The 25,951-nt window shown below is 35.8% G+C and overlaps 1 protein-coding gene across 1 annotated transcript in view; it reads left to right on the top strand.

Moving 5' to 3' along the window:
* LOC111149298 (non-SMC condensin I complex subunit G) overlaps positions 1-25,951 on the top strand; it is a 57,764-nt gene that overhangs the window by 20,435 nt on the left and 11,378 nt on the right. Inside the window, exons 12-14 of the mRNA XM_022506288.1 lie at positions 2,057-2,167; positions 5,070-5,189; positions 11,868-12,092. Coding sequence (XP_022361996.1) covers positions 2,057-2,167; positions 5,070-5,189; positions 11,868-12,092 — 456 coding nt within the window. The remainder of the gene's footprint in view (positions 1-2,056; positions 2,168-5,069; positions 5,190-11,867; positions 12,093-25,951) is intronic.

Here is a 25,951-nt window from a genome sequence, read left to right as displayed (position 1 = left end):
GGGAAGATAGACCGCGGGGGGAGGGGCCGGCTCCCAGCAAGCGGTCTATCTTCCCGTCGCTTTGGATTCACTTCTCCGCCAGTCCTACCTTTCAGAAAGTGGTTGATTTTCTGTTTCTAGAGTTGCTGTTCTTCTTCTCTTCGATCTCCCGTTGGATTTGTAGGTGTTTGCAATCTTTAGATAAGCTATCTAGCTGATCTTCCGCTACCTGAAGTAGTCTCAGCCTGCTACTTCTCCGCCATCTTGACTCCTCCCCTAGTTTTGTTATTTTAAATGAAATACTAAGCATTTTATCTAGTAACACTTAAAGCTGAGTTTCAGCAGTTATTTATTTTTTTTAACTTCATTGGTTTGATAAACTAGTCATATTTTAACATAAGATAGAATGGTATCAATTACTATAATATTTGATGATATCAATTACTATAATATTTGATATTTTCAGGAGGTCTTTTAGAATTCTGCTTTTGTAGTAAACATCATTATTATTTTACTTCAGTTTAGGAATTGCTGATTGGAGTACATTCATAAGGGGAATACTGAATAGGGAAGAATTTACTATACAGGGGTGTTTTGTAAGTTGTGCTATGTCCTTGGCGGTCTCTAGCCATAGACATCCCTGCTCCAACACTCCACTTTGAGTATGCCTGAATTTTATTTTCATAACCAGTATCTTATTTTGTTTGGCAAAGTCTATGGATCATTATAGGTTCTTAATTTGAGGAGTGGATTTAAAGTGAAAAATGAAAATATAAACTGAAAAACAATATAAACTGCAGGTCTGAATTGGGTAAATATGAACAAACATGGTTTATCATGAAAATATCTGTTTAACTTGACTTCCCTTGATCTTTTGTGTGTTCATTTGTCCTACTTAAGGGTTATAAATTTATTATAGTATAATTACAGAATGGCGTAATAAATGGTATACGCAGGGAAGTTATAGGGGTTTTATGGCGAGGTATCTAACTCAGGTATGGTGGTGTTGGCTTCCCTAAGGGAAGAAATGTTTTCACTTGACGTCTGAGTAAAAATTAATAATGTAAGCTAACATTTACAGGATGCTTTTTCTGTGGTAGTCACTGCCTCAGGCACTTCGCAAGTGTTTGATTCTCACTATAACCTTATGGCATGGTGCTATTTTCATTTTATAGAGGAAAAGTAACTTGCCCAAAGTCACACAGATAGTAAGTTGTAGAGGCAGGAGTCCTATCCAGACAAGTTAGGCAAGTGGCTTTAGATTTGTGCCTTTAGTGCTCTCTGTTGTCTCTCCCTGATGAATTGTTAGAATGCAGGCAGATGGAAGGCATGTGGGAAGGCTCAGAAATTAAAGAGTACCTGCTATGTTTGAAAACTTCAGGTCCACATGACTAGAGAGTTGAGGGGGGAGAGGTAAGAGATAAATCTGGTGGAAAAATTAAGGGCCAGGTCTTGTAAGGCCTTGCATAAGCAATATTGAAAACTTTCTGCCTTAGCCAAGGATCATGGTGAACCACTAAATGTTTTAAGTGGTAGAATGAGATTTATATCTTCGTCAGAAAATGTGATAAGAGCTTACACAGGTATAGTCGTTGAAGACTACTATGTTATAATGTAGGCTTGATATGACTTCAGCCAGAACAAGATAATGATGGTGGATATGGAAAGAAGTAATGGATTTGAGAAGTATTTAGAAATTAGTAACAGGGAGAAGAGTGAGTTAAAAATGTATCATAGGTCTTTTGGTTTGGACATTTGGATAGATGACAGTGTTATTTATGGAAATAGCCCAAGAAGAGGGATTGGGATAATGATGATTTGGTTCTCTTTTGGACATTTGAGTTTGGGAAGTCTGTGGAACATATATGAGGAAATGTCTTGTAGTAATTGTATATATGAATCTGAAACTTAGAAAATAGCTGGGTCAACTCATGGATGGTAAATGGAGTTGGAGGTCTGCATAAGATTCCCTAGGGAGTGTGTGTAGAGACAGTATGTTTACCCTGGAAAAGCTAACATTTAAGGGATGGGCAGAAGATATTCTTACTAATGCAGAGTATTTTGTGTTTCATTTTAGAATGATGTTGAAACACTACAGAAGTGTCTTATTTTGTGCTATGAACTGTTGAAACAGATGTCCACTTCAACAGGAATAGGTGCAACCATGAATGGCATCATTGAATCTTTGGTATGTTGTGTCCTTTGAGGCTTTATGTTTTAGTCCACTCCTTCTTCGTTTCATAAGTAATACGTTCCTTGAAGTTCCAAAGAAGAAAAGGATAACCATCTTAAACATTTGATAAATATCAGTGGTAAAAAGAAAAATTATATAGTGGGTACTTCATATTGTGAATATTAAATTAAGATAATGTATATAAAAGTCCTGGTATATAAGTGATATTTATTCCTTTAAGAAGTATGAAAAAATTATGCTAGAAAAAGTTGTAGAATATCTTCATTTTTTGATAGTAAGAGGAAATAGTGAAAAACATTAGGAATATTTAAGTACTGGAATCTTGCTATCTAGAAAGACTATGAGACTGTTAACATTGTGAGTTCTGTGAAAGGAATTTTTTTCCTATATATTTAAAGGACTTTATACTTAAGTAGCTTTTCAAAGGTAATTCCCATATTAGTGACCATAGGGACATAAATATTGCAAGACTGTAGTAAAACAACATTGTCTGAAAGCGATATAATTCAAACACATGTAACTTTTCGTTTTCTGTAGTCAAATTTAAAAATTAAAAAGAAACAGGTGAAATTAATTTTAATATATTTAACCCAATATACCCAAAATGTTTTAATGCCTTCATTTACTCAATAATAAACTATTGAGATATTTTACATTCAGATCTTGGTGCTGTCTTTTTTTTTTTTTTTTTTTCTTTTTAAGTAGGCTCTGTGCCCAGTGTGGAGCCCCATGTGGGGCTTGCTTGAATTTCCGACGCTGAGATCAGAGCTTGAGCTGAAATCAAGAGTCAGACACTTGACCAACTGAGTCACCCATGCTCCCCTATACTAAGTCTTAATAGCACATCTCAGTCTGGTGTAGTCATATTTCCAGTGTTCAATAGCCACATGTGCTCAGTGGCTACAGTATCACTTAGTGCAACTCTAGGGTATTGTTTTTACAAGTGCTACTTATCCAAAGCAAATTTTGAATGTGTCCGGACTCTTCCAGGATTCTCCCCCAGTTGTTTTTACTTGGGATTATTGAAAAACAGCCAATTAATATAATCTAAAATCAGGTTCCTTGGATTGTCATGAGTTTCTAAAGTCAGTAAAGAAGACCAGTTATTGTTTATAACAATGTAGAGCTTCTGATTAAAAGATTTTACTAAACCATTAGAATATAGCTTTATTCTTTTTTTTTTTTTTTTTTTAAGATTTTATTTATTTATCAGAGAGAGAGAGGAAGAGAGAGCGAGCACAGGCATACAGAATGGCAGGCAGAGGCAGAGGGAGAAGCAGGCTCCCTGCCAAGCAAGGAGCCCGACGTGGGACTCGATCCCAGGACTCCGGGATCATGACCTGAGCCGAAGGCAGCTGCTTAACCAACTGAGCCTCCCAGGCGTCCCAATATAGCTTTATTCTTAGTGAAGCAAATGTCTTCAGTAAAAGTAGTACTTTTAAAGTTCTGTTTGCATACTTTATGTCTGGTCCTATTGTAAGAGAATGTTAAACTATCATATAATTACACAATTGAAGTAGTATATATGAAGACTATACACGTTGGGAAAGATACTCAATTTTGAGTGAAGAAACATAAAATTGAATGGTCATAATGGTTTTAAGTATACAAAGACAATTATGTCTAAAGATTGAAAGAAACTAGAGGGATGTAAATGAGTAGAGTATTTAGATAGAGGAGTTAAAGTATTTTAATGAAGTTACCATTTCTAAATAAAAATCGTAAGTTACTAATTGAACAAATATTTATTGAACATCTACTGTATGCTAATTGTCAGTGATAGTGCACATGGGATATAAAACATGTAGACTGCCTTTGTAGATCTTCTGGTCAAATGAGAAGGGACATCAATCAAATAAACAAGTGGAAGGTTATGCCATTGATAATTGCTAGGAAGAAGAGCTATATGGCCATATGTGAAATTGTAATAGTGGAATTTGCTCTATTCAGGGAAGATGACTTTGATCTGATGTTTGAAGGGACATCAACTATGTGAAAAAGGGAAAGAAGAATATTCTAAATTTGCTCTTTCCAGTAGAGCTACAACTAGCCATGTGTGGCTATTAAAAACCTGTGTCGATGGCGCCTGAGTGGCTCAGTTGGTTAAGCGTCTTCCTTTGGCTCAGATCATGATATCAGGGTCCTGGGATTGAGTCCCATGTTAGGCTCCCTGCTCAGCTGGGAGTCTGATTCTCACTCTCCCTCTGTGCTCTCTCTTACTCAAATAAATAAATAAAATCTTTAAAAAACAACCTTGTGGCTATTAACCATCCAAACTGAGATGTGCTTCAAGAGTCAAAATACATTGGGTTTTGAAGACTTGGTACAAACAACACAATGTAGATTATCTCAATTTTTTTTAATATTGATTACATGTTGTAATGTTAATATTTTCATTATATTGGGTATAATGTATTAAAATTAGCTTCATATGTTTCTTTTTAATGTGCATAGTATAAAATTTAAAATAACCTATGACTTACATTATATTTCTTTTGAATAGCACTGAATAAAAGACATCAAAATCAGTATAAACAAAGAGCAAGGGGTAGCATGATATAAGATGGTACTAAGAAAGACTATGCAATGAGACATATGTCATGTAAGGGAGTTTTATCTTTGCCCTGTCAACACTGGGAAGCCATTGAGTCACTTTTAGCAGGTGGAGGGGGAGGTGTCTCATGATCAGACTATATTTCATTCTGGCTACATTCTTCTGTTTCAGCAATTTAATATTTACCTTTTTTTTTAAATTGAAAATTGAGTTAGACAATATGGATAAGAAGTAGATCTATAACATCATACAGAAATTATCTATTTGACCATGTTTTTAATATACTGTTACAAATTTCTTGTCCTTGTCAAAATTATTTTTAATTAAATTTATTTAATTTAGATTCTTCCTGGAATAATAAGTGTTCATCCTGTAATAAGAAATCTAGCTGTTTTATGCTTGGGATGCTGTGGACTACAGAATCAGGATTTTGCAAGTAAACACTTCGTATTACTGTTGCAGGTAGGATTTAACCTATGACAAAATCTGGGTTGTATTTCCTGAAATAAGTACTCAGAATCTGTGGAGATCCTGTGAGTGCTCTAAATTTAATTTATTCCAGGGCTTATTAATGATGATGACTATTATGGATGACTTTTATGGGCAGGATGATTTCTACCTTTTTATTTCTTTCTTATTAAAGTAGAAAAATGAAATGTCAGTTATTTAAGGTATTTTTTTTTTAAAGATTTTATTTATTTATTTGACAGAGAGAGAGATCACAAGTAGGCAGAGAGGTAGGCAGAGAGAGGGAAACAGGCTCCCCACTGAGCAGAGAGCCCGATGCGGGACTCGATCCCAGGACCCTGAGATCATGACCTGAGCCGAAGGCAGCGGCTTAACACACTGAGCCACCCAGGCACCCTTTAAGGTATTTTTAAAATTAAACATATAGCTTATTCTATGCCCAGCATTATTCTAGGCTTAGAAAATAATAAGATGGGGGTGCCTGGTTGGCTCAATCAATTAAGCATCTGCTTTCAGTTCAGGTCGTGATCCCATGATCAAGCCCTATGTCGGGCTCCCTGCTCAGTGTGGAGTCTGCTTCTCCCTCTGCCCCTGCTTCTGTTCTCTCTCTCGTACACTCTGTCTCATGTGTGTACTGTCTCTTTAATAAATAAATAAAATCTTTTTTAAAAAAAGAAAATAATGAGATAGGTAATGAAAAAAAAACAAGATAAAAGTTGCTGTCGTGGGACGCCTGGGTGGCTCAGTTGGTTGGGCGGCTGCCTTCGGCTCAGGTCATGATCCCAGCGTCCTGGGATCAAGTCCCACATTGGGCTCCTTGCTCATCAGGGAGCCTGCTTCTCCCTCTGCCTGCCATTCTGTCTGCCTGTGCTTGCTCTCTCTCCCTCTCTCTCTCTCTCACAAATAAATAAATAAAATCTTAAAAAAAAAAAAAAAAAAGTTGCTGTCCTAATGGAGTTTACATTTTAGAAGGGTAAACACATAATGAAAAATAAACAATATATGGTGTGTCAGATTGAGAAAAGCAAAGAAGACTTAGTACAAAAAAAAAAAAAAACAAGAAGGGTAAGGAGTAGAAATAGAGGGATCTGTTTCATAGGAAAGGCCTCACTAATAAGTTGAGATTTGGGTCACTACTAGAGGAAAGTGGGTGAATGAATTATGTTAGATATCTGAGTAAGATGTTTCTGAGGAGAGGGAAGAACAAGGGAAGGGGCCCTGAAGTAGGACTTTGTTTCACATGCTCAAGGAACAGGGTAACTGTCGCTAGGGCCAACAGCAAAGAGAATAGTAGGAGAAAGGATTAGCAGGCAACAGGATCTTCTATGGAATTAATAGATTTCACAGTGAATGAAATGGGAAAGAACTGGAGGATTTTGAGTAAAGGATTATTAGGATCTGACTGGGGTATAGTGTAGATATAGACCAGGGGTTAGCAAACTTCTATAAAGAGCTACAGAGTAAATATTTTGGACTTTGCAGACCGTATGGTATGTCTCCAGTACTATTCTGCAGTGCAAGTGTGAAAACAGCCGTAACAATATGTATATGAATTAGTGTGGCTGTAGTTTAGTAAAAATTTATTTATGGACACTGAAATTGGAATTTCATATAATTTCACATGTAATGAAGTTATTTTTTTAACCATTTAAAGATGTAACTCTTCTTAACTTTAAGGCTCTGTAAAAACAGGCAGCAAACTGGATTTAGCTCCTTAGCCATAGTTTGCAGGTCCCTAATATTAACTGTAGGGGTACAAGTATGGAAGCAGAGATACTCATAAGGAAGGTATGCAATAATCCAGGAAAGAGATCATAATGGCTTGCACCAGTATTCAAGTGGTTACTGGGGTTGCAAAAGGGGTGGTAATCTAAGTTTGGAAGACAACATCTTTAGAATTTGGTGAGGAATCTGATGGGACATGTGAGAGAACGAGGTTAAAGATAGCTGAGAATTTTAGACAAAAGAATTGGAAAGATAGACTTACCCTTTCCGATGATGGGGAAAACAGAGGGAACGGGTTGTAGGGCAGGTGGATGAGATAAGGAGTTCAATTTTGGGCATGGTAAGTTTGAAGTTTGAGTTCCAAGTGGATATATCAAATAGGCATTTGTATGTGAATTTGGAGATAGGAGGGAAGTGCAAGCTGGAGAGATGAATCTAAGTCTTTGTAATAGTATCCAGTGCTTAGAGACTGGATTTTACATGAGCGATGAATATAGATTGATTGGAGATCTTGACTTTGTAGTTCCCGAGGGCTTAGGTCACATTTAAAGGAGAGATCAAGAAGAACCAGTACAGACTAAGGTGAAATAGACAGTAAGAGGACAGTAAGAGCACTTCCTAGAAGGCAAGTGAAAATGATACTTTATAGGGGCTAGTATCCCCTGACTGTCCAATGCTGGTGATAGGTTGATAAGGATTTATAATTGACTGTTTGGGGCAAATAAAGAAATGTTTGGTGATGTTCATGAAAATAGCTTATGTGGAGGGCAAAGCTTTATTGGAGTGGGCTGAAGAGAGAATTATGAGAGAAGAAGTGGAGATAGCCAGTGTAGACTATACTATTTCAAGATTTCATTTTTGTTAGGAGTAACAGAAATGGGAGGTAGCAAGAGAAGGGTTTGGAATAAAATGAAGAGCTTTTTGGTTTTAATTTTTTTTCAAGATGGAGAAGATTATACCATGTTTGTAATGAATGCTAAGGACAATGGCCCTGTTGAAAGGAAAAAAAATTGATAATATAGGAAGAGAAGGCACTTGCTAGAGTGCTGTTGAATAGACAAGAAGAGTGAAATCTAGTGTATCAGTGGGATATGTTTGACTTTTTAACTCCTTTGGACATCTGTCTTTAACATTTAGGCCTGGCTTAACTTCAGAAATATCCCTCGTTCCATTTCCCTATATGAAAAGACAATGTGACTCATGTAGCATCTGGTGTTGCCAATGTAACGGTATAAAAATGCTGCAAGGAATTTTAGTGCAAATTGGTTGCCAGCAGGTATATGAGAGTACTTTGCTCAATTTGAAAATAACGTGACAACACAGATCATCATTTTCATGAAAAGATTATTTTAAAAGACTGAAATCTTGGGTGTCTGGGTGGCTCAGTTGGTTAAGCATCTCACTCTTAGCTCAGGTCATGATCTCTTAGGGTCCTGAGATCTGGCAGTGTTGGTCTCAGCAGGAATCTGCTAGAGATTCTCTCTCCCATTGCCCACCCCAAATAAATAACTAAATAAATCTTTAAAAAAAAAAAAAAAAAGCCTGAACTCAACCAATAATAGGTTATTCCCTCAGCATGAAACCCTTATCTTGGAACATCTATCCATCCATCCATCCATCCATTTATTTATTTATTTATTTATTTATTTATTTATTTTAAAGGTGTTATTTATTTATTTGACAGACAGAGATCACAAGTAGGCAGAGGGGCAGGCAGAGAGAGGGAGGGCGGGCAAAGAAGGCCCAGGTGCCCCTTGGAGCATCCTTTAATATTGCAATCACATTACCAAGAGAAAGAAAGCATACAGTTAGAACTTGGGGAAATTATATGTTCTAGAAATGGTCAAACTGCTAATGGCTTATCAGAGGAAGAAAATTAAAAACATACTTACGTCAAAAGATAGTCATTAGGAATTTCAGGGTTTTGTTCTAACTTCCTTTTTTGTATCATTTGGCATCTCATCAGTTTGTTTACTATACAGTGATGAAATTCCTGTTGATGCTTTGTTTATAGTTATAATGCTATGCTGCTGTTGTCACAGAAAGATTTCTGTTATTGTTAGATCCTTTTGGAAACTTGAAATGTCGGTAGTATCTTCAAAATGATGTGAAGTTCTGGGGCGCCTGGGTGTCTCAGTGGGTAAGGCCTCTGCCTTCGGCTCAGGTCATGATCCTAGGGTCTTGGGATCGAGCCCCACATCAGGCTCTCTGCTCAGCAGGGAGTCTTGATATGCTAGATTGATCTCTGGTTATTACTTTAAGTGGGAGAAAATTCTTTTTAGAACATTTGATAGTAAAGAATTCATTTATGTCTAGCTTAAGTAGTATTTTTTTGGGGGGGGCTCTAAAAATGGGATAAAGCATTCATTAAGATGTTTTATATACCACTAAGAATGGTGCTGAAGAACTGTGAGTTGTAGTCAAGTTTGAACTCTAATAGAGGAGATTAAAGGTAGACAGTTATATAAAATTTCTAGTATTGCAGTAAAGTAAATACCATAGAACTTTTCCCAAAAACAATTAAGTTCACTTAACCTTTAAAGATGAAATGTGAATTTTGACCCTTTTAATTTTTACTGGTCATAACATTAATAATAAGTGCTGTGGTCATTTAAGCCAGAAGAAGTGCAGTATGATTGTAATGCTTGTGTCCTGGAGTATTCTGAAGTATTTAATACTAACTCATACTCCACTTAACAGAGCTTATAGGAGCCTTGATACTATTTGTTTTTATATTTATACTTTTCTTTTATGGAAAGGAATTGTCAAAATCAAGCAGGTGTGAAAGAGAAATGATTTTTCTTACCCAGACTATTCCACAATTTTACCCTCCTCCAAATCAAACCAGTCAATAAAAAGCAGCCTCATCACGGAATTAAAGTTTTGAAGAATTGAAGTTTGCCCCCCGCCTTTTGGTACAATAAACAACTGAGATCTCTAAACTTTTTTTTAAGGATGAGCTATTAATATTTGCCTGAAAATATAGCTAGATATAGTTTTTTGGGTTTTTGTTTTGTTTTTTAAAGTATGCTCCATGCCCAATGTGAGCCCAGTGTGGGGCTCAAACTCATGACCCTGATGAGATAAAGAGTCAGACACTGACTGAGCCACCCAGGCACTCTTAGATATTTTTTATAAATTAAAAATGTTGTTTGTGAATATCAGGTTCAAATGCAGTAAAATAAGTTATATGTAAAATGTTGTCTTTGTTTTTTGTATGTCATCCTACATTGGGGTTTTCCTCTCTTCTCACATCCTTAAAAGGGTTCACGATCAAAAGAAATTAACCACTGAATAAATTCATTTGTTTATGAAGTTATTTTTAGGACTATCATTAGAAGATTTTAGATTAAGGGAAAATAGCTCTCTTTTGGAGGAGTAAGAAATTCGTTCTTTTTTAAATCAAGTTTTAGTAATAAAATTTGATTTAAAACACGTATACATACTTGCTAGAAAGGCAGGAGAGAGAAATCCTTCTTTCCTTCCCTTGGCTCCAAGCCCAACATGGGGCTCAAACTAAACAACCTCAGGATCCAGAGTCACATGCTCTACTGACTTGAACTAGCCAGGTGCCCCAGAAATTATTTTATTTTATTTTATTTTATTTTTCTAAAGATTTTATTTATTTATTTGACAGAGATCACAAGTAGGCAGAGAGAGAGAGGAAGAAGCAGGCTCCCTGCTGAGCAGAGAGCCCGATGCGGGGCTCGATCCCAGGACTCTGGGATTGTGACCTGAGCCAAAGGCAGAGGCTTTAACCCACTGAGCCACCCAGGGGCCCCAAATTATTTTATTTTAAAGTCTTGCTTAGATAAATACAGTATTGAGAGCTATTGCTAACCAGTAAGGGACTAAGAACAACAAGGAAAACCTGCTGCTGAAAGGGTAGCATGTTTAGAAATCTTAGAGAACAGTCCTGACATTGCATTTTGCTTTGGCAAATTTGCAGGTCTTACCGTAATAGATATGTTTTGAAATTTCAGAGATTTGATCTATTTTTCTCAATTCACACTTGACCAACTTATAGGTGATTTTTAATCATTCTAAAGACGAGGCCATATAACCAAGTAATATATCAATGTCCAAAATTTAAGTGCAATAAAGAATATAATAAAGCTCTTCATAATAGAAATATACAGCTCTTTTTTTTTTTCATGGCTTTGATATCTGGTATATAGGAATTCAGTGTTCTTAACCTAGGACAAACTCCTAGAACCTGCTGGATTTTATGGTTTACCTCCTTTTATAAAGGAGTCCAGTTCATCGAGAACTGAATTTACTTTTAACAAAATCCGAATTTATTGAACTAATAAAATTTTATCTTTAGTGAAACTTGATAACCTGGGAGAGTACTGATAATCTAATGAATTATTTTTATTGGTTAGAATGTAATGTTTTTGACTTAATAGATGGCTGAAACAATTTCATTGTAATTTTCTGGATCTTAAAAAAAAATTATATCCGATATATTCATTCTTTTTCAAATAAAAGGAACAGATAAATCAGCCTGATTCTAATTCTAGGAGTTTCCTCGTACTTAAGGTAAGCTTTTTCTAAAAGAAGTAGAAATCTAAATGTTATGGTATAAATAAAAGTAATAACTTAAGGTGCGCCTGGGTGGCTCAGTGGGTTAAAGCCTCTGCCTTCAGCTCAGGTCATGATCCCAGGGTACTGGGATCGAGCCCCCCCATTGGGCTCTCTGCTCACCGGGAAGTCTGCTTCCTCCTCTCTGCCTGCCTCTCTGCCTACATGTGACCTCTGTCTGTCAAATAAATAAATAAAAATCTTTTTAAAAAATTAATAACTTAAAAGAAATTTTTAATTTTTGAAATATGTTTCATGTGGTAGTTTCATAGACAGAAAATAAGGTACATGTTAATTTTGTGCATTATAGACAATGAAAAGTTTACTGAATCTATTTTTTTGGCTGGGGCTGTTTCAATTTAGGTTTTGCAAATTGATGATGTGACAATAAAAATAAGTGCTTTAAAGGCAATCTTCGACCAACTGATGACGTTTGGGATTGAGACATTTAAAACTAAAAACAAAGCCCTTCAAAGTGAAAATGCAGAAATAAACACTGATGGAGACCAAGATATCAAAGATGCTGAAGAAGAGACTGCTACAGCCAAGAATGTTCTGAAACTCCTTTCTGATTTCCTAGATAGTGAGGTAAGAAATAATTATAGCCCTGTTATTATGAAATTTCTTTTTATTGTGTATGTTTATGCTCTTTATTTTTTTAGACTAAAACTTAAATTTGACCAATAAAAACTAAAGCTTTAAATTTGACATTTAAAAATTTTGGCTTTTAAGTATAATTAAATTCTACTTTCATTCCTAATATATCTCATTTCTTACTGTTATATTGTATGTGCAGAGAATTGAAATGTAAACAAAAATGACTATTAGAGGGAGTTCTTTTGTTTTTTTTTTTCCTCATGTCTTTGTGATTTATGATTCAAAGTTTTTCCCCTGAAGTCTGAAGAAATAATTTAATTTTACATTGGGTTGGTGGAAGGTCTGAGATAGGATATGGGATTAAATTTTTTTCCTTAAGGTACTCTTGAACTACACTTTTATAGCATATATAAATAATTAATCAAAAAATTTTTGTACTGGGACACCTGGGTGGCTCAGTCATTTAAAGTGGCTACCTTTGGCTTAGGTCATGATACCAGTCCCTGGGATGGAGGTCCACATGGGGCTCTCTCCTCAGTGGAGAGCCTGTTTCTTCCTCCCCCTCTACCTGCAGCTCTGCCTACCTGTGCTCTCCATCTCTCAAATAAATAAATAAGTAAAAATCTTTTTAAAAATTTTCATTTTTTTTTATTAAGGTGAAATTGATATAAACAGTTTTAAAGTGGACAGTTGATTGGCATATAGTACCTTCACGATGTAATGCAACTGCCAATACCTCTATTTAATTTTTAAAAATTTTTGTTATCCCGAAAGGAATAACCTTTGAGCATCCTTTGTATCCTTGAGCAGTTGCTCCCTATTTCCCATGCAACCTGCTCCTTAAAGTCACCAGTATACCTTTTATCTCTATGGATTTAACTATTCTGGGTGTATCTTATAAATGGAATCATACAGTATGTGACTTTATGTCTGCTTTCTTTCACTTAGCTTCTTCTCTTCTCTTTTTCTTTTTTCTTTTTGATATATTTATTTATTTGTTTTATCTATAAGTCCCATGGAGGAAGGGACTATATTTGCATGTTTTTTGGGTTTTTGTTTGTTTGTTATTTAAATATCCAAGGTATAATACATCATTACTTTTTGATATAATGTTCAATGGTTCATTAGTTAAATGTAACACCCAGTGCTCATTGTATCACATGCCCTCTTTAATTCCCATCATCCTGTTACCCCATGCAACTGATTTCTATGCATTGATTTTATATCCTGCCAATTTACTGAATTCCCGTATGAATTCTAGCAGTTTTGGGGTGAAGTCTTTTGGGTTTTTCCACATAAAGTATCATATCATCTTGCAAAGAATGAGATTTTGACTTCTTTGCTGATTTGGATGTCTTTTATTTCTTTTTTGTTGTCTGTTTGCTGAGGCTAAGACTTCTAGTACTATGTTGAATAGCAGTGGTGATAGTGGACAACCCTGCCATGTTTCTGACCTTAGGGGGAAAGCTCTCAGTTTTTCCCCATTGAGAATGATATTCGCTATGGGTTTTACATAGATGGCTTTCATGATATTGAGGTATGTCCCCTCTATCCCTATACTGTGAAGAGTTTTAATCAAGAAACAATGTACTTTGTCAAATGCTTTTTCAGCATCTATTGAGAATATCATATGGTTCTTATCCTTTCTTTTATTAGTGTAGTGTATCACATCGATTGATTTGTGAATGTTGAACCAACCTTGCAGCCCAGGAATAAATCTCACTTGGTTGTGGTGACTAATCCTTTTACTGTACTGTTGGATCCTATTGGCTAGTGTTTTGGTGAGAATTTTCACATCTCTGTTCATCAAGGATATTGGTCTGTAATTCTCCTTTTTGATGGGGTCTTTTTCTGGTTTTGGGATCAAGGTAATGCTGGCCTTATAAAATGAGTTTGGAAGTTTTCTTTCTGTTTCTATTTTTTGGAACAGTCTCAAAAGAATACGTGTTGATTCTTCTTTAAAGGAAGCCATCTGGCCCTGAGCTCTTGTTTGTTGGGAGATTTTTGGTAACTGCTTCGATGTCCTTGCTGGTTGTGGGTCTGTTCAGGTTTTCTATTTCTTCCTGGTTCAGTTTTATAGTTTATACGTCTCTAGGAATGCATCCATTTCTTCCAGAATGTCTAAATTTTTGTTTTTGTTTTTGTTTTTGTTTTGCCTATAGTTGCTCATAATATGTTCTTAAATCGTCTTTATTTCTTTGGTATTGGTTGTAATCTCTCCTCTTTCATTCCTGATTTTATTTGGGTCCTTTCTCCTAGTTTTGTTGATCTGTTCTACTGTTCTTTTGGTTTCTATTTTATTGATTTTTGTTCTTTATTATTTCTCTTCTTCTGATGGGTTTAGGCTTTATTTGCTGTTCTTTCTCCAGCTCCTTTAGGTATAGGGTTATCTTGCATATTTGAGACCTTTCTTGTTTCTTGAGAAGGGCTTGTAGTGCTATATACTTCCCTCTTAGACTGCCTTTGCAGCATCCCTAAAAATTTGACTGGTTGTGTTTTCATTTTCATTTGTTTCCATGAATTTTTTTTTTTTAAAGATTTTATTTATTTGACAGACAGAGATCACAAGTAGGCAGAGAGGCAGGCAGAGAGAGAGGGGAAAGCAGGCTTCTCGCTAAGCAGAGAGCCCTATGCGGGGCTCGATCCCAGGACCCTGGGATCACGACCTGAGCCGAAGGCAGAGGCTTTAACCCACTGAGCCACCCAGGTGCCCCTGTTTCCATGAATTTTTAAAATTTTTTAATTTACTGCTTGACCCATTCATTCTTTAGTAGGATTCTCTTTAGTCTCCGTGTATTTGAGTTCTTTCCAACTTTCCTCTTGTGATTGAGTTCAAGTTTTAAAGCTCTGAAAATATGCAGGGAATGATCCCAGTCTTTTGGTACCATTTGAGACCTGATTTGTGATCCAGAATGTGATCTATTCTGGAGAATGTTCCATGTGCACTTGAGAAGAATGTGTATTCTTTAGCTTTGGAGTGGAATGTTCTGAATATATCTGTGAAGTCCATCTAGTCCAGTGTGTCATTTAAAGCCCTTATTTCCTTGTTGGTCTTTTGCTTAGATCATCTGTCCATTTCAGTAAGGGGGGTGTTAAAGTTCCCTACTATTGTTGTATTGTTGAGGTGTTTCTTTGATTTTGTTACTAATTGGCTTATATAATTGGCTGCTCCCATGTTAGGGGCATAAATATTTACAGTCGTTAGATCTCATTGGATAGACCCTGTAAGTGTGATGTAGTGTCTTTTCTCATCTCTTATATAGTGTTTGGTTTAAAATCTAATTTGTCTGATATAATGATTGCCACCCCAGCTTTCTTTTGATGTCCATTAGCATGATAAATGGTTTTCTATCCCCACACTTTAAATCTGGAGGTGTCTTTGGGTCTAAAATGAGTCTCATTCAGACAGCATATCAATGGGTCTTGCTTTTTTATCCAGTATGATACACTGTGTCTTTTGATTGGAGCATTTAGCCCATTTACATTCAGGGTAACTATTGAAAGATATGAATTTAATGGCATTAAATTTCCTGTATATTGACTCTGTTCCATTCTGGTCTATTTATTTCTGGGCTCTCTCTCTTTGTTTAGAGGACCCCTTTCAATATTTTTTGTAGGGTTGGTTTGGTGATAACAAATTCTTTTAGTTTGTGTTTGTCCTGGAAGCTTTTTATCTTTCCTTCTATTTTCAATGAGAACATAGCTGGATAAATTATTCTTGGTTGCATATTTTTCTCATTTGGTTCCTGAATATATCCCGCCAGTCCTTTCTGGCCTGCTAGGTCTTTGTGGATTGGTCTGCTGCCAATCTAATGTTTCTGCTGTTGTAGGTTACAGTCCTCTCGTCCCAAGCTGCTTTCGGGATTTTCTCTTTATCTCTGAGATTTGTAAGTTTTATTATTAGATGTTGGGGTGTTGACCTATTTTTATTCATTTTTGAGGAGGGTTCTCTGAGCTTCCTGGATTGTGACACCTGTTTCCTTCCCCAAATTAGGCAAGTTTTCTGCTGTAATTTGCTCCAGTAAGCCTTCTGCCCTTCTCTTTCTTCTTCTGGGATTCCGATTATTCTAATATTGTTTTGCTTCATGGTGTTCCTTATCTCTCAAATTCTCCCCTTGTGATCCAGTAGTGTTTATCTTTCTTTTACTCAGCTTCTTTATGCTCCATCATTTGGAGCATAATTCTCTCTTCTGCCTCATTTATCCTAGACGTTAGAGCCTTCATTTTTTATTACATCTCATTAATAGTCTTTTTTATTTTGACTTGGTTAGATTTTATTTCTCCAGAAAGGGATTCTGTAGTGTCTTCTGTGCTTTTTTCAAGCCCAGCTAGTATCTTTATAGTTGTTATTCTGAACTCTAGTTCCAACTTCTTACTAATGACCTTATAGATTAGGTCCCTGGCAGTTGGTACTGCCTCTTGTTCTATTTTTTTGAGGTGAGTTTTTCTGTTTTGTCATTTTTTTGAAAGAAGAATAGATGAATGAGAGAAAAAATGCTAAAAGGGTAATAACAACCCCAGAGAAATGTAGATTAAACAAATCAGAGGAGACCTAAAACTGGGGCGGGGGGTGGGGAGAAAGGGAAAAAAAAAGAATATGGTCAGGTGGTGAATAGAACAGAGCCATACACTGGATTTCAGGTGTATTTTGGTCTGTTAGAAGAAACTGAATCCCAAAATTTTAAAGAAAGAAAAACATAGATATATGAAAAATAAGGTTAAATACAATGAAAGGATAGAATATTATTGTAAAGATGAAAATTTTAAAAGATTTTTAAAAAGGAATTGATAGAAAAAAAAGGAATTGATAGGAAATTGGTTGAAAAAGAAAAGAAAAATTAAAAAAAGAGAGAATGTGATCAGGCAAGTGAATAGAACAGAGTGGTACACTGGATTTTGGGTTTGTTTTGGTCTTTTAGAAGAAACTGCATCCCAAAATTTTAATGAAAGAAAAACTTATATATGTACAAAAAATAAGGTTAAATACAATGAAAGCATAGAATATGACTACAAAAATGAAAATTAAAGATTTTTAATAGAATTGATAAGATAAAAATTTGCTTGAAAAAGGAAATAAGTCAAAAGAAAGGAAATAAGTAAAAAAAGAAAAATTTAAAAATTTAACTTTGAAAGACTAAAGAATCATGGGGGAAAAAAAACCATGAATTCTGTGTGTTGTATTCCCCTAGCGCTGGAATTTTGCAACTCTCATTGATGGTAAACTTGGTCTTGGCTGGATGTTCTTGCTGATCTTCTGGGGGAGGGACCTCCCAGTGATTCTCAAATGTCTTTGCCCTAGACGAAATTGTACTGGCCTTGCCAGGGTCCAGACTAAGTAATCTACTCCTGCTTGCTCTTGAGAGCTTTTGTTCCCTGAAAGCTTTCAGGGACGAGAATGAAAATCGTGGTCTCCCAATCTCTGGTCCCAGAGGAGCCTAGAGCTTGGGGCCCGCTCATCAGTGAGCCCTCAGAGACAGTTAATCGTTCCTGTCTCCTTGGTCTCCTGCTGCACTCCGTGCTCACCCAGCCTGGTCAAGATAAACAGTTAATCATTCGTGTCTCCTTGGTCTCCTGCTGCACTCTGCACTCACCCATCCTGTGACCAGGCATTTCTGTCTCTGGCATATGGCCCTGTTTGGAGTTTCCAAACCCAGCAGATTCTTGCGGTGCACTTCCTTGCTGCTCCTTCCAGGGGAGGAAGGCGAGTCTCCTCAGATCTGCCATTTGTTGGGCCCCTGCAGTGAATCTGTGGCATGGGTCACAGTTTATGGCAACCCCAAGCTGAGAGCCCACTCCTGGGCTCACTCTTTGCAGCTGCCTTCCCTGCTTTGATTCCTGGGAGCTTTGCTGCACTCAGGCAACCCCAGTCTTTTTGTGACCCCAGGAGTCCTGAGACAGCACTGTCCCAGCAATGGCTTCTCCCCCTGCTTAGCCACCAGAGTGACATCCCTTTCCAGAGCAGACTTCTAAAAGTTCCAATTTTGTGCCAGTAGCCAGCTGATGGAGGCTCCCTTCCCCTGTGGTCTGTCTTCCTATATATTGCCTCAGATTGATTTCTCCACACATCCTTCCTTCCAGAAAGTGGTTGCTTTTCTGTTCATAGAATTGCTGCTATTCTTTGCTTCAATCTCCTATTGAGTTTGTAGGTGTTCAGAACGGCTTGCTAAATATCTAGCTGAATTCCTGGGATCAGACAAAATTTAGGTCTCCTACTCCTCCATCATCTTGGACTTGCCACCTCTCTATTTTATTTTCTTTTTCCTGCCTAATTGCTCTAACTGGAACTTCCAGTACACTGTTGAGCAGCAGTAGTTAAAACAAGCAACATTGTTTTGTCTCTAATCTTAAGGGGGAAACTTTTCAGTCTTTTAACTATTGAGTATGATGTAGGTTCTTCATAAATGACTATCATTTTGAGAAAGTTTCCTTCTATTCTTCTCTGGATTTTTTTTCTTTGTTTTGGCTTTGATTGCTTTTGTCACAAAAGCATGTTTAATATGTCAGATGCTTTTACATCACTTGAGATGCTCATATGGGTTTTTATTGCTTTGTTTTATTGATCTACATTACTTTGCTTTGTTTTCTTCTGTTGAACCACCCTCACATTCTTGGTATAAGTTCTACTTGATTATGGTTTATATGGTGTATAATCTTTCAAATATGTGGTTGGATTTGGTTTGGTGCCATTTTGTTGAAGATTTTTATGTCTGTATTCATAAGGGAAATTGGGCTGTAGTTGTCTTGCACACTGTTTTTATCTGCCTTTAGTATCAGGTTAATTCTGACTTCATATACTGAGTTAGGAATTGTTTGTTCCTCTTCTGTTTATTGGAAGGCTTTGAGAAGATTTCTGTGAATTCTTTTACTGCTTGATGGGGATTTACCAGTAAAGACATCTGGGGTTGGACTTTTCTCTTGGAGGTGTTTCTGATTACTTATTCAATTGGAGTATTATTATAGGTCTGTTTGGACTTTCTATTTTTTTTACTGAGTTAGTTTTGTAATTTGTCTTTCTAGGAAATTTTCCATTTTATCTAAGTTATTTAATTTTTTTGTTGGTCGGTTTTTAGTATTTTCATACAGTTCTTTTTATTACTGTAAGGTCAAATGTAACATTCTTGCTTTCAGTTCTGATTTCAGTTATTTGCATCTTTTCTTTTATCTTTGTCACTCTAATTGGAGGTTTGTCAATTTTGTTCATATTTTCAAAGAACCAGCTTTTGGTTTCATTGATTTTTTTCTTGTTTTCTATCTCTGTTTTGGTTCTCTGTTCTAATCTTTAGTATTGTCTTTCCCCTTCCTTCTTTAGGTTTAGTTTGTTCTTTTTTTAGTTCCTTAAAGCATAAAGTTATGTTATTGAGGGTTTTTTAAAAAAATTCCAATGTAATTAGTGTACACTGTTATATTAGTTTCAGGTGTACAATTTGGTGATTCAACAGTTCTGTGGATTACTCAGTGCTTATTATGATAAGTGTACTTTTAATTCCTTTCATCTATTTCACTCATCCCCACCTCTCCCCTCTTTCTTTTGGTAACCATGAGTTCTCTATATTTAAGGTCTGTTTTTTGGTTTGTATATTTTTTCTTTGTTTTGTTTCTTAAATTTCACATATGAATGAAACATATGGGGATTGGCTTTCTCTGATTCACTTATTTCTTTTTTCTTTCTTTTTTTTTTTTTAATGTGGCACTTGAACTCACGACCATGAGATTAAGACCTGAACCAAGATCAGGAGTCGGACACTTGGGGTGTCTGGGTGGCTCAGTTGATAAGTGTCTGCCTTCAGCTCAGGTCATGATCCCAGGGTCCTGGGATTGAGCCCCTCATTGGGCTTCCTGCTCCACAGGAAGCCTGCTTCTCTTTCTCCCATTACCCCTGCTTATGTTTCCTTGCTGTGTCTCTCACTGTCAAATAAATAAATAAAATCCTTAAAAAAAAAAAAAGAGTTGAATGCTTAAGCCACTGAGCCGCTGAGGCACCGCACCGACTGACTTATTTTATTTAGCATTATATCCTCTAGATCCATTCATGTTGTTGCAAATGGCAAGATTTCACATTCTCTCTCTTTTTTTGGCTGAGTAATATTCCATTATATATATCATATAAAGAGGATATATATATATCATCTTTATTCATTCATCTATTGATGGACACTTAGGTTGTTTTCATATTTTAACTATTGTTAACAATACTACAGTAAACCTGTATATATTTTTTCGGAATTGATGTTTTTATATTCTTTGGGTAAATATCCAGTAGTGGAATTACTGGATCATATGATAATTCTATTTTTAAGTTTTTGAGGCATCTCCACACTGTTTTCCAAAGTGACTGCACCAGTTTGCATTGCCACCAACAACACATGAGGGTTCCTTTCCTCCACATTCTTGCCAAACTTGTTGTCTCTTGTGTTTTTGATTTTAGCCGTTCTTACAGGTACAAGATGATATCATTAAGGTATTGATTTGCATTTCCCTGATGATAAGTGATACTGAGCATCTTTTCATGTGTCTTTTGGCCATCTGTATGTCTTCTTTAGAGAAATGTCTTCATATCTTCTATCCATTTTATAATTGGATTATTTTTGGGTGTTTTGTTGTATGAGTTCTTTATATATTTTGGCTACCAATCCTTTATCAGATGTGTCATTTGCACATATCTTCTCACATTCAGTAGGTTGTTTTTTAGTTTTGTTGACTATTTCCTTTGCATGCAGTAGCTTTTTGTTTTGATTAATACCAGTAGTTTATTTTTACTTTTGTTTCCCTTGCCTCAGGAGACTTATCTAGGAAAGTGTTGCTACTGTTGATGTCAAAGAAATTATTGCCTCTGTTCTCTTCTAGGATATTTATGGTTTCAGGTCTCACATTTAGGTTTTTGAAGCATTTTGAGTTTATTTTTGTGTATGGTGTAAGAAAATGGTCTTTGTTTCATTGTTTTGCATGTAGCTGTTCAGTTTTCCCAACACCATTTGTTGAAGAGACTTGTTTTTTCCCGTTTGTATATTTTTGCCTCCTTTCTTGTAGATTAATTGACCATATATAATTGTGTGTTTATTTCTGGGCTCTCTATTCTATTCTTTTGATCTTTATGTCTGTTTTTTTGTGCCAGTACCTTACTGTTTTAATTACTACAGCTTTGTAGTGTATCTTGAAATCTGGGATTGTGAAACATCCACTTTTTTTCTTTTTCAAGAGTACCTTGGCTATTTGGGTCTTTCGTGGTTCCGTACAAATTTTAAGGGTTATTCTAGTTTTGTGAAAAATGTTATTGGTATATTTATAGGGATTGCATTAAATGCGTAGATTGCTTTGGATAGTATGGGCATTTTAACAATATTTGTTCTCCCAATCAGTGAACATGGACTATCTTTCCATTTGTTTGTGTCACCTTCAATTTCTTTTATCAGTGTTTGATAGTTTCCAGAGTATGGGTTTTTCACCTTGGTTGTGTTCATTCCTAGGTATTTTATTCTTTTTGGTACAAATGTAAATGGGATTGTTCTCTCAATTTCTCTTTTTGTTACTTCATTTTTTGTGTATAGGAAGGCAAATGATATCTGTATATTGATTTTGTATGTGAACTTCCTGAATTCATTTATCAGTGCTAATAGTGTTTTGGTGGTCTTTAGGGTTTTCTCTATAGGCTATCATGTCGTCTGTAAATAGTGAATTTTACTTCTCCCTTACTGATTTAGATACCTTTTATTTCTTTTTGTCATCTGCTATGGCTAGAACTTCCAGAAAAAAAGTTGAGTAAGTAATGAGAGTAGATATTTTTGTCTTGTTTCTGTTCTTAAGGGAAGAGCTCCCAGTGGTTTTTTTACCATTGAATACGATGTTAGCTGTGGGTTTTTCATATACGGCCTTTAGTATGTTGAGGTATGTTCCCTCTAAACCTACTTTATTGAGGGTTTTTATTATAAATGATTGTTGTACTTGTCGTACACTTTTTCCACATCTACTGAAATGATCATATGGTTTTTATCCTTTGTCTTATTGATGTGATGTATCACATTGATTTGCAGATATTGAACCACTCTTGCAACCCAGAAATAAATCCCACTTGATCATGGTGAATGATTTTTAATTTTTAATTTTTGAAAATTAAAAAAAATGTACTGTTTCCATTTGCTAATATTTTGTTGAGGAATTTTGCCTCTATGTTTATTAGATATATTGGTGTGTAGTGTCTTTATGTGGTTTGGTATCAGAGTGATGCTGACCTCATAGAATGAATTTGGAAGCTTTCCTTTTCTAGTTTTTTGGAATAGTTTGAGAAAAATAGGTAATAACTTTTCTTTAAATGTTTGATAAAATTCAGCTGTGAAGCCTAGTGGCAAGTGGCCCTGAACTTTTGTTTGTTGGAAATTTTTTTTAAATTATTGACTCAATTTCATTGCTTGGTAATTGAACCATTCAAATTTTCTATTTATTCCTGATTCAGTTTTGAGAGGTTACATATTTCTAGGAATTTATCCATTTCTTCTTGGTTTTCTAATTTGTTGGCATATAATGTTTCATAATATTTGCTTTAATCTGCCATATTTCTGTGATGCTGGTTGTTATTTTTCTTCTTTTATTTCTGATTAGGAGTCCTTTTCTTTTTCTTTTTCTACCCCTCCCCCTTTTTGATGAATCTTGCTAAAGTTTGTCAGTTTTATTGATCCTTTCAAAAAAAGCTCCTGGCTTTATTTATGTGTTCTATTAGTTTTTATTTCATCTATTTTTCCTCTAATTTTTGTTATTTTCTCCCTTCTACTGGTTTAGGGTTTTGTTTATTCTTCTTTTTCTAGGTCCTTTATGTGTAAGTTTAGGTTGTTTATTTGAGATTTTTCTCCATTCTTGAGGTAGGCTTGTGTTGTGATAAACTTCCCTCCTACTATAGCTTTTGCTGCATCCCAAAGATTTTATTCGTTTTCATGTGTCTCTGTTTTACTTTTTGATTTGTTTGATTTCTTGGTTGCTTCCTTAATTGTTTAGTAGCATATTATTTAACCTCCATTTGTTTGTGTTCTTTCCAGGTCTTTTCTTGTGGTTGATATATAGTTTCATTGCATTGTGGTTGGAAAAGATGCATGGTATGATTTTATTCCTTTTGTTGAGATTCGTTTTGTTGGCTAACCTGTGATCTATTCTTGAGAATGTTCCATGTGCACTTGAAAACAATGTATATTCTGCTCTTTTGGGATGGAATGTTTTGAATATATCTATTAGATCCATCTTGTTTAATGTGTCATTGAAAGTCATTGCTTCCTTCTTTATTTTCTGTTTTGATGATGTATCCATTTCTGTAAGTGGGATGTTGAAGTCCCCTACTATAATTATATTGCTATTGATTACTTACTTTTGTTGTTTTGTTGTTGTTGTTACCTGCTTAATGTATTTGATATTGTCATTTGGGGGAATAAATATTTACAGTTGTTATATCTTCTTGTTGCATTGTTCCCTTTTGATTATATGCTGTCCTTTGTAGTTACAGGCTTTGTTTTAAAGTCTGTTGTTTCCGATATAATTGTTTCTGCCCCAGGTTTCTTTTCACTTCCATTTGCAGATAAATGATTTTCTATACCTCAGTTTCAATTTGCATGTGTCTTTAGGTCTGAAGAGTCTTTTAGGCAGCATTTTTAAAAAAATCCATTCTGTCACTATATGTCTTTTGATTGGAGCATTTAGTCCATTTATATTCAAAGTAATTATTGATAGGTACTTACTGCTTTTCTGTTACTTGTTTTGTGTTTTGTACTTTTCTGTTTCTTTCTTGGTCTCTTCATTCACAGTTTGCTGGCTTTATTTAGTGAAATACATGGATTCCTCTCTACTTTTTGCATATCTATTACCGATTTTTTATTTGTGGTTACCATCAGGTTTACATAAAATGTGGATATAGTAGTTTATATTAAGTTGATGGTTGCTTAAGTTTGAACCATTTTAAAAGTACTAAATTTCTACTTCTCTTCCCCCACATTTTAGATATAAGATGTTATACTTTATTTCTTTTCCTTTTGTGAATTCCTTGACTGATTTTCATAGGTATTCTTAATTTTACTCTTTTTATGCTTCCTAGTTTTCTTACTCCTGCTTATGGTGTTTCTTTTCTACTAATCCCCTGTAACATTTCTCATAAGTCAGATTTATGGTGATGAATTCCTTTAAGTTCTGTTTGTCTGAAAAACTGTTTATCTCTCTGATTCTGAATGATAGTTGTTTTTTTGTTTTTTAAGATTTTATTTATTTATTTGACAGAGAGGGAACACAAGCATGGGGAGCGGGAGAGGGAGAAGCAGGCTCCCGCTGAGCATGGAGTCCGATGTAGGGCTTGATCTCAGGACCCTGGGATCATGACCCAGGCTGAAGGCGATGCTTAACAACTGAGCCACCCTGGTGCCCCCTGAATGATAGTCTTGCTGGATGAGTATTCTTGGTTGCAGGTTTTTTCTTTTAGCATTTTGGATATATCATGCCACTTCTTTCTTAGCTGCAAAATTTCTGCTGAACAATCAGCTGATATTCTTATGGGGTTTCCCTTGTATGTAACGGTCTTCTCTTTCTGCTTTTGAAATTCTCTCTTTATCACCACTTTTTGCCAATTTTTAAAAGATTTAATTTATTTTAGCATGTGAGCGAGGAGAGGGGCAGAGGGAGAGGCAGAGAATCTCAAGCAGACTCCATGCTGAGTGTGGAGCCCAATGCAGGGCTTCATTCCATGACCCTGAGATCATGACTTGAGCTGAAAACTAAGAGTTGGCCACTCAACTGACTCAGCCTCCCAGGCGCCCCACTACTTTTTGCCAATTTAATTACTATGTGTTTTGGTGTGGACCTCCTTGGGATGATTTTGTAGGGGGCTTTCTGTGCCTCCTTGGTCTGGATTTCTGTTTCCTTCTCCAGTTTCAGACAGTTTTCACCCCTTATTTCTTCAAATGAATTTTATTTCCTCTCTACTGTCTCTTCTCTTTCTGGGATCCCTATGTTACTGTGTTTGATGATGTTGCTGAGTTCCCTTAATCTAGTCTCATTTTTTATTATTTTTTTCTTTTGTTCAGCTTGATTGCTTTCTATTACTCTGTCTTCCAGATTACTGATCTGTTCTACTTCCTCCAATCTACTGTTTATTCCCTCTAGTGTGTTTTTAATTTCAGTTACTGAGTTCTTCATTTCTGATTGGTTCTTTAATTTTTCTATCCCTTGGTTGTTGGTCTCACTGAGATCCTCCATTCTTTTCTCAAGTCCAGTATCTTAGGCACTATTACTTTATTTTTTTAAATTGTTTATTTATTTTTAAATTTTATTTTTTCAGTGTTCCAAGATTCATTGTTTATGCACCACACCCAGTGCTTCATGTAATACATGCCCTCCTTAATACCCACCACCAGGCTCTCCTAACCCCCCACCCCACGCCCCTCCAAAACCCTCAGTTTGTTTCTCAGAGTCCACAGTCTGTCATGGTTTGTCTCCCCCTCTAATTTACCCCAACTCACTTCTCCTCTCCTTCACCCAATGTCCTCCATATTATTCCTTATGCACCACAAATAAGTGAAACCATATGATAGTTGTCTCTCTCTGCTTAACTTATTTCACTCAGCATAATCTCCTCCAGTCCCGTCCATGTTGATACAAAAGTTGGGTATTCATTCTTTCTGATGGAGGCATAATACTCCATTGTATATATGGACCATATCTTCTTTATCCATTCATCTGTTGAAGGGCATCTTGGCTCTTTCCACAGTTTGGTGACTGGTCATGGCTGCTATGAACACTGGGGTATGGATGGCCCTTCTCTAGCGACCATTACTTTAAAATGATCTGTCCGGCATATTACTTACCTCTTTTTTTTTTTTTTTTTTTTT

The sequence above is a fragment of the Enhydra lutris genome, unplaced genomic scaffold, assembly GCF_002288905.1.
Source record: "Enhydra lutris kenyoni isolate GAN:26980312 unplaced genomic scaffold, ASM228890v2 scaffoldscaffold21, whole genome shotgun sequence".
NCBI lineage: Eukaryota > Metazoa > Chordata > Mammalia > Carnivora > Mustelidae > Enhydra > Enhydra lutris.
This window is presented reverse-complemented; position numbering and strand designations above follow the sequence as displayed.